A 15,516-nucleotide genomic window follows, 5' to 3' on the forward strand; every position below is an offset into this window, starting at 1 on the left:
TATATATGTCAAGGAGAATTACGCAGGTATGGCGAGATATTCAGATCAAATTTGTTCGGAAGATCTCGAATGATTGTGTCTGTGGATCCAATATTCAACAAACATATTCTGCAAAATGGAGGCAGGCTGTTTCAATCCAATTATCCGAGACCTTTTCGAAATCTCATCGGCAAATTCGCTTTGCTTTCGGTGCACGGAGATCTCCAGAAGAAGCTCCACGGAACGGCCGTAAATTTCCTGGGGTTCGAGAAGCTGCGTGTGCACTTCATGGACGACATACAGAACCTTATGCACACCACCTTCGCCCAGTGGCAAGCCAAGAGGGATATCCATCTTCACGAGGAGTGCCATCAGGTAAGCACCATCAGGAGTGCCATCAGGTAAGTACCATCAAGAAACCCATTGCAAAAATCTTTATATTACAGAAAAGCTATGCATTAATTAAAAATTCTTTAATGACCTATTTGAGTGACTCAAGGGAAAGGTTAATATCTTAATAACACAATTAATAGTAAAATTAAGGATTGGATCGCATCATCTTATATGTTAAAAACGTAGTTGAGTAGTTTCCAATGAAGAGTGAAAAGAAAGAATTGTTTTTTTTAATGATTAAGGAATTGTTGAAACTTAATGTTTTTTTAAGGAGTAAGGAGTTGTTGAAACTTAATGGCACTTTATCATGGAATTCCCTGCCTATAAAGATACAGGAAGTTGGGTAATTCCCAAGAAAGAATGGGAAGAAAGAATTTATGTTTTTTGTGAGAAAAATTGCAGGAAAAAAGAATTTATGTTTTTTTGGGAAAAAAGCAATTGAAACTTCATAGCATTTTATCACGGAGTGTCTTGCCTATAAAGGCATTTGTAGTGAGTTAGAAGACTTGAAAATAGATAGATAGTCTGTTACCTATTTGTGAAAAAAAAAAATTTACAAAACCAATCTTTTTAAACCATTATTCACACCCAAAAAAACTATTTTGGTGTCATTCGCCTCATTAACATTCTTCAATTCAATTCATTAAATTTTCGAGAAGCTATGCACTGTTTAAGCATTCTTTATGGATTTTATTAAGCGTTTATCGAAATCAAACAAAATTGAACTACGAAACCTGCCTTCTAATACTGGTATCATCATAATGGTGGTGAACTAACTGTTTTCCATTTAGATTGGTCGATTTGTCTGATCACATGTGATATCTGTTACAGCTTGTTCTGAATTTGATGGCAAAACAATTGCTGGATTTATCTCCGTTCAAGGAGACGGAAGAGATCGGTAAGGCATTCGCCGCTTTTTCTAAAGCTTTCCTTGCCGTTCCCATTAGAATCCCGGGTACCTCGTACGCCAGAGGAATTAAGGTGCGCAAGAGCCGCAATGCTTTGCTCCTTTATTTTACTGATTACTAATTTGATTGGTTCTTACGGGATGAGTAATGCCTAGCATCGCTGCAGGGCAGAGAGTTTCTGATAAAAAAGGTTAATGAGGGTATAAAGCACAGAAGGCAGCATCCAGATGAAACTGTCCACAATGATTTCTTAGGAGAACTCTTGAAAGAAGACTTGCATTCAGAAGAAGTTATAGCAGATTTAGTATTATTCCTGCTCTTCGCTGGTCACGAGACCTCATTCTCAGCGATGGTATTTTCTATCAAATTTCTCACGGACTGTCCCCGGGCACTTCACGATTTGAAGGTGTGTACTCAGTGTGTAGGTACATGCTGCAAATCTCTATTCTAAATAAAAGCTCACTTGGGATGACTACCGGTCAATGAAATTCACCGAATGTGTATGTAATTAATTAATTAATTACTGCTTTGTTGACCAACCAAACGATTTCTGTTTGGGGACGGGCAGGCATCCTTATCGGGCAATCAGATGGACATGGTTATGTAGGTCTGATGGCTGAATATTTGGTGAATAAGCAATCTAGATAAGCTCAAGATTTCTATTTGATCTAGTTGATTCGCCGAATATTAGGCAATGAGATTGACATGGTCCATGTCTGTCTGATTGCAGGCGAATCAGTATTTTAGATAAGCTCGGGTGATAGGCTAATAACATTATTTTATTTTTTTAATTACAAGTTTTGTAACATATGTTTATATACATAAATGAATTGTAGATCATTTAAAAATCTGTAGTAGCTTTTACCTATTTGTGTTGTTGGATGTAAACTAGCTTCATGATTTATCACATTAGATTTAGGCTTTGCTGTTTAGAATTTCGTTGTGTAGTTCATTCTCTTTCTTCAAAATGAACTAGCAAATTTTAAATTTGGAAATTCTAAGAAGTGGAAATCTTAAATCTAATATGATAGATGTTGAAGCTACTTTACATATCACAGAAGCTTAAACTTTGAAATTTATATTGTTTAAGGTGTATTTTTTGATCCCTTTAAACTGAAAAGAGTAAAGTAAAATGACGAGTAGTTACTCTAAACTTTGATAAAAAATAATTATATAGTGTCGAGATGATTGATCATGTATGTATTTGTTCAATTCTCAGGTCATATATGAAACACTTCGTCTCGCCAACGTAGCTTCAACGCTTTAACTTTTTACCTTCACCTTGCATCCTGTCCCTGTTGATATACAGCCAGACCTGGTCACCAACTTGGAAACTATGCTCCATCCAATGCTTGTCATGCATTGCCTTGTATTTGGCTTAGCTCTTTTCCAGCTGTTCCTATACTGCCTGGTGGATCTCCTGGATTTGTTCAATGAACTTGTTGCCTTGTCCACATCACAGTGTCCATCAACTGTAGTATCTTTACCAAAGACAAAATCCAAAGGAGACCTTGGTGTGAAACCAAAACAGGACTCAAAAGGAGATCTTTGTGTAGAAGAATGTTTTGCTCTGTTGTAAGCATGCTCCACATAACACAAATGTTCATTCCAAAGCTTACGATGTTTGCTGGAATATCCTCTGAGTAACTGGATCACGATCCTGTTAACTACTTATGTCTGGCCATCAGTTTGTGGATGTAAATCTATGCTCTTCTTTAGTTTGGTTTCCATCAGTTCCCACAGACTTGACCAAAACTTCCCCACAAATCGGGTGTCTCAATCAGATACAATGCAAGTGGGTAATCCAAAATGAACCCATACATGTTCAAAGAACAATTTTGCAGTTTTTCCAGCCATAATCTATTTATTACAAGGTATCAAAATACACATTTTGCTGAACCTATCCACAACAACATATAGATAATCATGACCTTTCCTAGATTTAGGCATTCCTCCAACGAAATCCATGGAAACACTTTCCCAAGGGTGACAAGGAATTGGTAATGGAGTGTACAAGCCTAGTTTCCTATTGCTGGGCTTGCTTTTAGCACACATAGTACACCCTCTTACATATCTAGAAACTGTCTCATTCATCTTTGGCCAATAACAAAATCTTTGCAGCTGTGCAACAGTTTTACTTACCCCAAAGTGACCTAATATCAAAGAAGTGTGTGCCTCTCTAATTATCTTTACTCTCTCAGTTTGTGGAATGCAGAGTTTCCCACAATGGTATAAGAGTCAGTCCTTTAATGATAATCCAATTCTTCTACTCTTTTGCCTTGACTTAAAGTTGCATATACATCTTTGAAATCTATATCTTGAGCATATTGTTCAATGTAGCTCTCATGTAGCACAGAATTATGCTTAAGTATAGTAGATGTATTTATAATGGGTCTATATAACATGTCTGCAAATTTATTATGTATCCCCTTTTTATATCTAATGACTAGATGAAACTATTGTAGAAAACCCATCCACCTATAGTGCCTTGATTGCTGCAACTTAGTTTGGGAGTGTATATATTGAAGTGGATGGTGATCAGTATGTATTACTATCTCTTTGCCCATTAAGTAATGTTTCCACTTTTTCACACTCTGAACTAATGCATACAATTCTTTATCATGAGTGTGATAGTTAACTACTGCAGGATTAAAAGTCTGAGAATGATAACATATGGGTGTACCGTGCTGTGTCAACACTGCTCCCATGGCATAGTCACTGGCATCTGTTTGGATCTCAAATGACCTTTGCAGATCAGGAAATGCTAGTACATGTGCCAGTTTACAATCACTGCCACTTTAGAGGGATCTATTTTCAATTCACCACCCCCTACTATATGACCCAAATATTTTAGAGATGTTTTGCCAAATTCACATTTTGAGAGTTTAACATGAAGTTTTTCTCTTTTCAAAACATCTAATGTCTTCTTAAAATGCTTTAAGTGTTCTTCCCACGTTTTACTAAAAATCAGAATGTCATCCAGATACACAATAACAAAATCATCAAGAAAAGGTCTGAGTACATCATTCATTAATCTCATGAAAGTAGCAGGAGCATTGGTCAGGCTAAAAGGCATAACTAGCTACTCATACAATCCCTGCTTTGTTTTGAAAGTAGGCTTCCATGCATCTTGCTCTGCAACTCTGACCTAATGGTATCCGCTGTGCAAATCCAGCTTGGTGAAATAAACAGCTTCCTTCAATTGATCTAAAAGATCGTCTATGCGAGGAAGGGGATAACAATTTTTTATTGTTATCTTATTCAGTGCTCAATAATCAATGCACATTCTCCACGAGCCATCTTTCTTCCTCACCAAAACAATTGGTGACCCACATGGTGATGTGCCAGGCCTGATGAACCCTTTCTCAAGCAACTCCTGCACCTGCTTCTTGATTTCAGCATTCTTTAATGAAGACAACCTATACATTCCAATGTTAGGCAATGGAGCATCTTGCTGCAAAATAATATCATGTACCATTTCCTTTTTGGGTGGCAAACCTTTAGGTTCTTGAAACAAGGTATCATACTCTAAAACAACCTTTTCTATATCAGCTTGTTGTTTAGCATTACAGCCCTCAAGTACATTGGTTTTATCAGGCTTCTTTTCCTTTACAACCATCAGTAAGAATTGTTTGCATGAATTTATCATTCTTTTCATCTGCCCTGAGTTTATGATAGTATAATTATTCTTGAGCTTATGAGCTCTTACAAAGTATTCGATTCCATCTTTAATAAGCAAATACTTGTTCTCAGCTCTATAGGAAATAACTTTTCTATTATACAAGTAAGGACTTTTTAAAACAATTCCACATATATCCAAAGGAATTATGTCTAACTCAACCTCATCTACAAATGCTGGCCCAAAAGAAAACTTAAGTTTGCACTGTCTAGTCATTTGTAGTTGTGCTTTATCATTCAACTATCCTAATGGGTATGGTTTCTTATGAGGTGTAGTTGCTAATCCCAATTTCTTTACAATTGCTTTAGAATTAAATTTACTTGTGAGCCACTATCAAACAAAGTATCAATCTTTTAATATTTGGAAACAACTCAAATATGGAAATGCTCATGCCCTTTTCTCACATTTTCTTCATCAGTAATAGATTGTGCAGAATTACTAGTAGATGCTTCAGAATTCTTACCTTTTATACTTGTGGCTGCAATGGTTGTTTCATCTCCCCAGTCTGACCCCAGATCTTTCTGAATAGCTGCAGCAGTTTTCTTCTTCTTGCCCTTGGACTTCTTAGGTCTCAGCTCTGGATGCAGAATCCAACAATGCTCATCATCATGCCCATCCTTTTTACAGTAAGTGCATGAAGCTTTGCTTTTCTATGCAATGTTAGCCTTCCTTTCTTTCCACTTCTGCTTTCTTTTCTCCTTACTCTTGCTTGCAGTGGGTTGGAATGGTCCCCCAACTTCTGGATTTCCATTCTTTCCTCTAGCTTCTAGATGAGTAGCTTGTATAGATACCTCATCTATACTAGTGGGATTAAACATGAGGATGGTATGCCTCATGTAGCTGTGTAGACCACCAATGTACTTCAAAAGAGTCTCTAGTGAGTCTAATGAGATTCCTAGAATCAATGCCCTCTTTCTAAATTCTTGAGTGTATCCTTGCACACTTTGACCTTTCAACTGCCGAAGATTTTGCCAACTCATCATGGCTTGTTGCATGTAGGCCAATGGATAGAACTGCTTTTTGATTGCAGAAACAAATTCACTCGAGACAGAGATAGTCTTACCATGTCTTTTCATGTCAGCTTGGGTTCTGCCTTCCCACAAAACCAAGGCAGTGCCTCCTAGGCATAGGCTTGCCATTTGAATCTTGCTCTTGTCTGAGTCGATATTCTACACTCTGCAATACACGTCAATTTGTCTAATCCAATTGTCCAACTTTTCTGCATTTAGCTCTCCATCATATATAGGCAAATCAAATTTAACATCTAGTTTGATCAAAGATGCTTTCTTTTTATTCACAGGGCTATTAGGAGGTGTGAGAAAGCTTTCCTCTTTCCCTTTTCCTTTGGAGTGGTCATGGAAGTGAGACTCATCTTCTTCTTTGTCTTGTTTAGAGCCTGATGAATCTTCACCCTTATGTTTTCTAAAGTCCCTATACATTTCTTCTACCATGGACTTTATGGCCATGAAACTTTCTATGAATTGAGGGTCTAGCCCCACAGAACCTTCCTCTATCATTGTATTACGAGGATAGACTCTCCCAATTTCAGGATTAGTTTCGACCAATTCTCCTTCTCCTAATTTGAGCTTTGATCTAGTGAGCATTCAACAACTAAACCAACACAAGCTTGTCTAACCTTAACAGCCTAAAGCTCTGATACCACTTGATCTGAAAATCACCTAATCTTAGTTAAATATTTATTGAATGAAGGTATTACCAACTCATGTGCTGGTGTGTTGTGTTTCTATGTTATTTCAGGCAACGGATCGATCAGATTGCAAAATACACAGACACTAGAAAATGGAAAAAAGTAGAGAAACACAGTAAGCAAATACAAGAACACAACAAATTAATAAGGAGTTCACCCTATCCTCTAGGGATACGTCTCCGGTCTAGATTTAAGTGGTGGCCTTCTTTTATTGTGTCTCAAAGTAGAGAGTTATAATGAAGGAGCTCAATATGAGTATCCTGAAATAGAATTTTCTTGGCAGGGTGGTTCTTGGATTCCCCAAGCCACTAGAGTGCACAGACTCATTTCCTTACCAACTCTGGAACATTCTAGTCTGTAATGGAAGGAGCCCAATATGGTACTCAACTCCCGACAGTTCCCCTCAGGGGTGGCTTAAACCTCTCAAGCTCTCTGGTGCTCGACGCAGTTGGTGGTTAGCTCGGCCCTCTGTCTTTCTACTTTTGCTTCATTGTCTTCTTCGCTTTTGCTCTCTTTGTCTTTGTTTTCTTCTTTTCTCTGTTCTTCCTCTCAATGTCTTCTGCTTTGTCTGTTCATGGCTTTAAAGCCATTCAATCTTATGGCTATTCAGTTTCCCATCCACCTTCATCGGATCACCTGCTGCAGCTTTGCTTGGAGTTCCCTATCTCAGCGTCGTCATCAGGCTCATAGGGAGTGGCCACTTGTCTTCCAACGAATTGCGCCACCTTGGCGATCAAATCAGATGTCAAAAATCTCTCTGTCGCAGCTTAATCCCCTGTCAATTCCAGCTGTCCCATCGAGCGCGATCTCAGCAGTTAGATTTGGAGCCCCCAGATCCGATGCCATTCGCTCATTTCGCACGGTTGACTTGCTCGACCATTAGCACGCGATGAGTGGCAGTTTTCTCTCTCCTCCGCTTGCCACCCGTCGGGCACTGAGTGGAATCGCTAGGTTTCGGCCAAATCTGCTTACCACCCAAGGGTGCCCCCGATCAATACCAATGGTTTTGGAGCGCGGGTCCCGCCTGTAGCCTTTAGCGCTTTTCCCCCACAGTTCTCCTGGCTTCCATGCGACCAAGCACTTCGGGGCTTTCCTTCTCGAGGAGTTTTGCCCACTGACACGCAATTAGCACTAAGCACTAATCGTGCATCAGAAACTGCCTCCTTTTCCCGATCCAGGCTTCCCAGGTGCTAGTTTCGCCTCCTGTGCGGTCTCCATGGGACTCGGTTAGCACGCTTTGATCGAGGTCCTCATCGTTCCACGCTGGCTGCCAACTGCCACTATTCAGAGGTTTTTTTGATCACTCTGTGCTCTTTGAATTCGAAGTTTTTCTCGATCTGATACAATCATGGTTCTTTTATCTTTCTTCATGGATCCAATTCGGATCAATCTTGGTGAAAACACAACGCTTGCACGTGAACTAGTATCACATACTCTAGTCAATTGTTTTTGGCTCAATCCTTGTCATCTCAGTCAAGTAGAGTAAGATGAGGGGAAAAACATTAACAAGCATATCAGAGGTATATACAAACTACTTTTGTGAAGGAACAACCTCTTCTGCTCTTAATAAGTCGGGATCCCTCTTCCGCCTCTGAAATGAATAAGTCTTATGCACAGTTATGAAAAATCAAAATATGAAAATTAAAACTAAAAATGAACAAGTCGATAGAAGAGAAAGGGCTCCTGCGCAGAGAGGTGATGTAGGTAACTCCACCAGGGTACTGATCAGGCTTGCTGGCAGTGGAGCGATGCTTGTGTTCTTGCGTGACTTTGTTGGGGTATTGTCAAGGCCGGCTGGTAGCAGAGCAACACCAGAGATGAAACTAAAAATCTCACGATCATATGACTTGTGAACCAATCTACCCCTCATCCCCAATCAAAACAACTATGTTGGCTTGACTTGGAATGTGTGTCGACTGACCAAGAGCCTGGCAGATAGTACATCTTACAATCAAGCAAGTGTGGAAACCAAGACGAACAAAGAACTGAACAATACTTCCGAAGGTGTTACACTTGCTTTTCACAAACAAGGTCCATTCAGAGAGCTCGAGTTCTACCAGTGTGTCACCAAGTGTTGTAGCGGCTACAACCACCATCCAACATTTTTCCTTAGCTCCATTTTGGAGCCTTCCTACCAACCATCCTCAACAACATGTTTTGCACTGTCAAGCACGTCAGCTTTAATTATTTCATAGTCTTGTTAACCTATGCATGCAAGCTTGTTCCACCCCCTTCACAGGCTGATTTTTGGACTTAGTGTTAGTTGCTGGTTGAGCATCTCCCTCTGGGAATTGTGAAATTCTGGAGGGGAACGATCCTTCCCTCCAGAAATTGCGCAAACCTAGCTAGACACCCAGCCGGGCTCCAAAATTGCACAATTCTTCCTGACAGTCTTCCTCTCAAAAATTGCGCAATTGATCCCAGGGCAGTTGCTCAACCTAGAGATTGCAAAATTCTGGGCAGAAGTCACCTGCTACTCCCAGAAATTGCACAATCCATTTGGGATAGCCAGCCCAACAGCTAGCAGAAATTGCACAAATCAGCTAGGTAGCTTTCTAGGTTTAGAAATTGTGCAATGCAATCAGATAGACTTCCTTGAGAAAATTGTGCAGTTTGATCCAAGATAGCTCCTCAGACCAGAAATTGCGTAAGCCTGGGAAACAGTCACCTATTCCTCCTAGAAATTACGCAATCCCTCTGGGAAAACTATCTCTGCTCAACCTATAAATTGCGCAAATCCCTCTCCCAGGCTTGCAGACCAATGCATGTTCCTTCAAGTTCACAGGTTCCCTCCGGGACCAAGAAAAACTTATTTTCATGCATGGGCTACTTTTCCCATGGCAGCATGTAAAGGCATCCGTATATTTAGGGATCTATTTTTAGTAGTTGGAGGTTACATGCATGGATCACTTTAGAAACCCCCCGCCAAGTGTCACTTTTCCTAGATTTGTGGCATGCACATCATAACCTCGATTTTATCAAAACTTATTTTCCAGACGCTGCAAATCTCATTCCTCGCATCAATGTTGCAGCTCTGACATCCCACATCGCATCTAGGAGTTGTCAGCACATTCAACTCAGCTGTTTTGGGTTAAGCCCGCTTCGCATATCATGTGCTGCATTTTGTCGCTTTTTGTGTTTCAGCTTATGTGAGTGTTGTTTGCTTGATTTCTGTGAACGTTTGGTGTCGTTTGCATGAATGTTAGCTTATGCTAAAGGCCGTCCTCACGACAACCCACTTCACACACATGTATGCGTCCCATTTTCTGAATGCTACACTTACTGTTTGCATGCATAATCATTCACTCTTGTTTGCACTCATCTCATCATGCATTTAGACTTCTCATGTTTTCAGTCGCCTATGGGCCGGTTTGGGCTACCTTGGCTTGGACCGTGCCTTGCCCGGCTAGCACTGCGCATCTCCAGAAGTGAAGACTCTGCCTTCCCTCTAGAAATTGTGCAAGTGTAGCCCAATACTAACCTCCAGGCTTGCATTGGGAAAGTCTTGGAGGCAGTGTCCTACTGGCCCCATAAACTGCACAATGTAGTTTGCTGGTTGCATGTCACAGCTGACTGAAATTGAGCATGGCACAGTTTCTGTCCTTAGCAGGCCAGGCTAGGCTGTGCATTGCATAGTTCTAGCTGTCATTCAACCTCCTGAGAACTCGAACTGTGCCTTGTGTAGTTTTGTCAGTCAGTCACTCGACCTCCCTTCGAAAATTGCACAACCATGATGATAAATCACACAGGTATGTTGCATGTCAGTCCTTTAGTTTGTTTTGGTTTTCAACTAACATATTTCTTACCATGGGTGTTGCTATGCCTTTAGGTATCACAGGTGTCATCCACCTCGCAGCAGCACAGGTACAATGGCTTCCAGGAGAGCAGAGTCAAAGACACCGCTAAGAGCACAACTGGGGATGCAGTCAATCAAGTGTCTATGGACTTGCCTATACATGAAGACATCAAGTTGTTCATGGACAATGATATCAAGATGAATGGAAACGACATCAAAATGAGTAACACCATCACCAGCAACAGAAGGCAGCAGACCTACACGTGACAAATGGAAGAGGAAGGTTGTTGACATCATAGACATGGAACAAAGCTGCAAGTTCAAAACAAATCCACTCATGATGAAAGAAGCTTTGGAGATTGAGGCTATGAGGTGATGGCGTGACACAAATATCGCGTGAATGCAGAGAGATAAACATAGAAGGAGCTGCATGTGCTGAAGTAACAACTCAAGGAAGAACAAGAGCTACACAAACGGTAGAATGAGTTACAGTAGGAACATGTATAGCAGGGGGCGCAACATGCACAAATGGATGAAACTGTGCCCGTACAAGTTATAGATCCATCCCAGTAGCTGGCGTGAAGTAGACAAGGTGAGCAGTGATGTTGATCACATGCAATGGAATTCAACAGCATTCATGTCATTATGTGCACTCATGCGATCCCACCCATATGGCACACTCAGTGAGGCGAAGACAAGAAGCAAATCCTACTAGAGCTGAACATGTACGTTGACAAGTTGATGCACATGGTCACCAGCACACACTATGCATCAGTATGTTGCTGGTCTAGCCACACTCAAGATGATGATGCGCATGTTATCAAATGAGTTGGATAGAGGTGCCATATCAATGTACCCAGATGCAATGGAGGCAAGAGTTCTCTTTCAGCAGGATGTCACCATTGAGCGCACAGACACCATCACGAACGACCAAGCTTGGCATAAGTTCTCCACTATCAATTATCGCAAGGGTTTCGAAGAGTTGGTCTTACCGCAATGGTCCAAGTGTTAATGATGTCTTGCATGGGTTGCTCAAGCCTGTTTTGTCTCACATTGGTACATGTGCAGATTGTATGTAACATCATGTCAAGTGGAAGTTCAAGTGTCGATAGTTGAGTGTAACAATCATAGAGTAGTTGAAGAGTCACGAGGATAGGTGAACAGTCACAAAGGGGAATGTCAAGGGCCACCCCACCCTTTGTTATATATAGTCCCTCATAACTCATTGTATAGGCTTTTGGTCAGCCAAGCTTCTAATAGGAGTATCTTAGAGAAAGATTAGACAATATTGTAAGGAGCCTTAGCTTCTCCACTATGCAGAGCTAGTATATCTCTTTGGAGGAGTAGGAAGCAATGGATGTAACATTCTGCTGTCGAAACTAGTGGTTAGTCATGGTTGTATTGCATGACTGGAACTTTCACTTCTTAATATAACAGAGCCAGTACGTTTCATGCATATTTTGTTACTGTATTTCAAATAAATTGTATACTCTAATAATATATGTATCTGTTTGCTTACGCACGGATGTATGGCTTTTCTATATAAGTATGTATGAATCTTACTGAAATGTGTTGTTGGTTTAACCATCACTTTGGATTGCTAGCTCACTTTCTTTCCTGTTTGTGATGCATCTTTTCTCGTGTGTTCCCTTCTTAACTCTATTCTTTCACAGGTTTCCAAGGGGCGTACTCACCTCACCGCCCATTTGTTAGAACTGCTCATGCACCTTCCTTGCCTTACTGCATATGTCACACCCTTGCTACCAACAGGGACATCTTACTTGCCTTTGCACACCATCTCGGTCAAGGCGATACTGTACGACCGACTGCTAGGACTCCTACACCAAATGGTTTTAGGTCTAGTTGGGACTTCTTACGGGGGAGATCCCGTGACATGTTGGTGGATTCAACACCGTCAACACATCTCTTATTGAAGACAAAGTAGTAATAAAGAGTGGTTTGACTTTTCCATGTCATCAGTGTCATGTTATGTCATGAATCATCATGTGTGACATCATTTGTGGATTATGTAAATTCTATATTGGAAAATGTAATGTAAAATGGAAGTCCAAAAGTCATCAATGTAATGTGAAAAGTCATGTGGGAGTTGAAAGGTCATAGATAAGTCAAACAGTCACGAGGGTAGTCCAAGAGTTTCATGGGAGGTGAATGATCACCCCATTTGTTATATATATAGCCACATTGTACATGCAAAGGGATTTTCACCTTGGCTCCTCCTACCATGCATTAAAGAGGAAGACAATTATTCTGGAGGAGAAAGTGACTTCTATAATGCTCCACTATTGGGTCCAGTGGTGTTCGTTATTTTGATGTATCTTGGAACTTTTACATAATTCAAAAGCTCGTTGAGATGACACACTTTCATGCATATGTCATGAATATTGTAAGATTGTTCTTTGAGTGTTTGCGATGGATGTTGTTTCTCATATGTATTAAGGAAATTTAAATATTTGGGTGGCTTTGGTACTTATCTTGTTAAAAGTATGTTGTATTTTCTTTAATAATATTTGCTTCCTTGTGAACTATTTTTCTAGTTGATCAATGATCCATTCTTATGTATGTGCTTGTGTTCCTTTTCTATATTTTTATTATTACGTGTCTTTAAAGGTCCCACTTTTCTCTCCCCTTTCAATAGAAGGACCTTGATACTTTCCGTAGTTGAACATTTCACAAGGCATACTCACTTGCTAAGATACCTATTTATTTCTCTCTTGTGCTTAAACTTTCTAGCCAAGGAAAATCTACAACATACATGGTAGTGAGTTCGATACTCCAGATGGGGATCCTACTCCATATAGTGTGAGGTATAATTGGGACTTCACATCAGGGACACCCCCTTAGTTTACAGATTTCCACCACTGACAACATATTGTAATTAAAAAAAATCCCTGGAATTTCATCATAAATCGCATGAAAAATATAACTTGAAGCTACTCTCATCACAAATAAACTTTATAAAGAATAAGCTACTCTCATCACATTATTTATTAACACTAACATATTAATTTTATTTGAAGATGGTGTGGTTCCATTCATAAACTTCCACATTTGGAAATGTAACAAACATGTTCATTGCAATGTTTTCAATTCACCATTGCAAGACCAATGTAGTCAAGTATTCCCTGTTCATGTCTATTCTGTCTAGCTTCTTATACTTGGCATAACTCTAAATAAAAAAGGTTTGACAATGCAACTGATGTTTTTTAATTTTAATAAAATGCATTTCCAAAAATCATCTCAACTTCCTTGATACTCACCATGGGTGGTGTATTGCTTTATAATTTTGCAGGTTGTTGTTGGAATCAATTTGTATTTTTATGATAGATGTCTCATCCTACCCCTATGTTTCAATGGTCTATTCCATAAGTGAAGCAATTGTATCTACGTAAACCTCTCTAAAGTTAACAACTTCGTCATGATGCTAGTAACATATGGTGCATAAGAACACCCTGGAATATGGTAAAAGCCATGGACTTGATAATGTCACACACAGTACCATTCTTCATGGGCTTTGTAAAGATGGTAGAGTACAATTCAAGATGTATATAAGTTTTGGAATGGCATATGCCATAAACTAAAGCAGTTGCATATACATTACAACTATCTAAAGTTAACAACTTCGTCATGATGGTAACTTATGGTTCATAAGAACACCATAGAATATGGGAAAACCTGTGGATACTATCACACACAATACCCTTATTGATGGCCTTTGTAAATATGGTAGCGTAGATTTTAAGATGCATATAAGTATTGGAAAGGGGTTTTGATATTGTTTTTAATGTTATGACTCCCTATTTGAAATTCCTATTTCTATTGTAGATTTTGAAATATTTTATAAATATGAATACTTAAAAAAATATAATGAAGATATTAAGTGGTGGTTTTTTTCCTAAACCTTGATCTGCGCGAGCCTGAGACTGCTGCGTGAGCCTGAAGCTGCCTGCGATCGCGCCTCAGCATGGATCCTCCGGATCCACCTCGTGGGGATCCGGATCTGCAACGGGCCTTTTCCAACCTGGTAAAATCTCTCCCCCCGCAGCGACCCCGACCAGCAGCAACAAAGTTTGTAAAGAAACTTGATATATTACAGGAAGTTCAACTGCCGCCTGCTATCCCACGCATGGCAGCCCTTTCCCTAGCAGAGAAAGGATTAATTGGGCAATTTACAGGACTTTGGCCATCGCCCAGAACAGTGCAAAGGTGGATCGAACGAAACTGGTCGGACAAGATTCAGGGTAAAATTTCTATCAGATTCTGTGGCAGAGGATATTTTACATTCCATTTCGAGACAAAGGAGGACAAAGATCTAATATTCAGGAACGGACCATATTTTATGGACTCCAGGGGCCTCTACCTCAACAAATGGACCCCGGATTTCGACCCAGAACTAGATATCCCGAATGCTGTTCCAGTTTGGGTACGGCTGCCACATCTCCCTCTTCACTGTTGGGGGGATGATTCAGTTAAAGCTATAGGAAATGCGGTGGGAAAATACATAGATCGCAGTGAACCCAAAGACAACATGCAGGCATGCGCAAGGATCTGTGTGGAAGTCGATCTAGGCCGAGGATTGTCGGAGGCGATCAAGCTGAAAGTGGATGACTGGAGCCATATCCAGCAATTGGACTACGAGCAGATACCCTTTAAATGCAAGGTATGCCACGAATACGGACACTTTGCAAATAGATGCACAAAAATTGTTAATGTAGATAATGATGAACAAGATGGCCACTAGGAATCTGTTAAAAAGAAAAAATCATCGCCTCCTCACAAATCTCCTATGGATTCTGATGTCCCTGGAACCTCCAATCAGCGCCCTTCTTCCCCTCCCCCTTTGAAACCTGATCCACCTCTCCCTCCTTCTTCCAATACCTTTTCGATCCTTTCTGAGGCTGAATCGGGACCTGACATCCCCTCCATTGATCCCCCTCCTCATCAATCTCCTCCCCCCTCCATGCAGCCCCCACCTGACCCTCCCTCTTCGAGAATTACCAGGAGCTCCTCAAAGGATCATGGAGCGCCCAGTGAT

At 40.4% G+C, this 15,516-nt stretch overlaps 1 protein-coding gene across 2 annotated transcripts in view; it reads left to right on the plus strand.

The window, feature by feature from the left end:
- The window catches only part of LOC149229597 (cytochrome P450 720B2-like), a 43,336-nt gene that overhangs the window by 1,101 nt on the left and 26,719 nt on the right, over positions 1-15,516 (plus strand). Inside the window, exons 2-4 of one of the 2 annotated variants that reach the window (XM_089378680.1) lie at positions 27-354; positions 1,204-1,353; positions 1,447-1,686. In XM_089378680.1, coding sequence (XP_089234806.1) covers positions 27-354; positions 1,204-1,353; positions 1,447-1,686 — 718 coding nt within the window. The remainder of the gene's footprint in view (positions 1-26; positions 355-1,203; positions 1,354-1,446; positions 1,687-15,516) is intronic. The other variant, XM_089378681.1, reaches the window with a different exon arrangement.

Source organism: Pinus tabuliformis, chromosome J (genome assembly GCF_031772625.1).
Source record: "Pinus tabuliformis cultivar Carrire ecotype Pingquan chromosome J, CPIR1, whole genome shotgun sequence".
In the NCBI taxonomy this organism is placed as follows: domain Eukaryota; kingdom Viridiplantae; phylum Streptophyta; class Pinopsida; order Pinales; family Pinaceae; genus Pinus; species Pinus tabuliformis.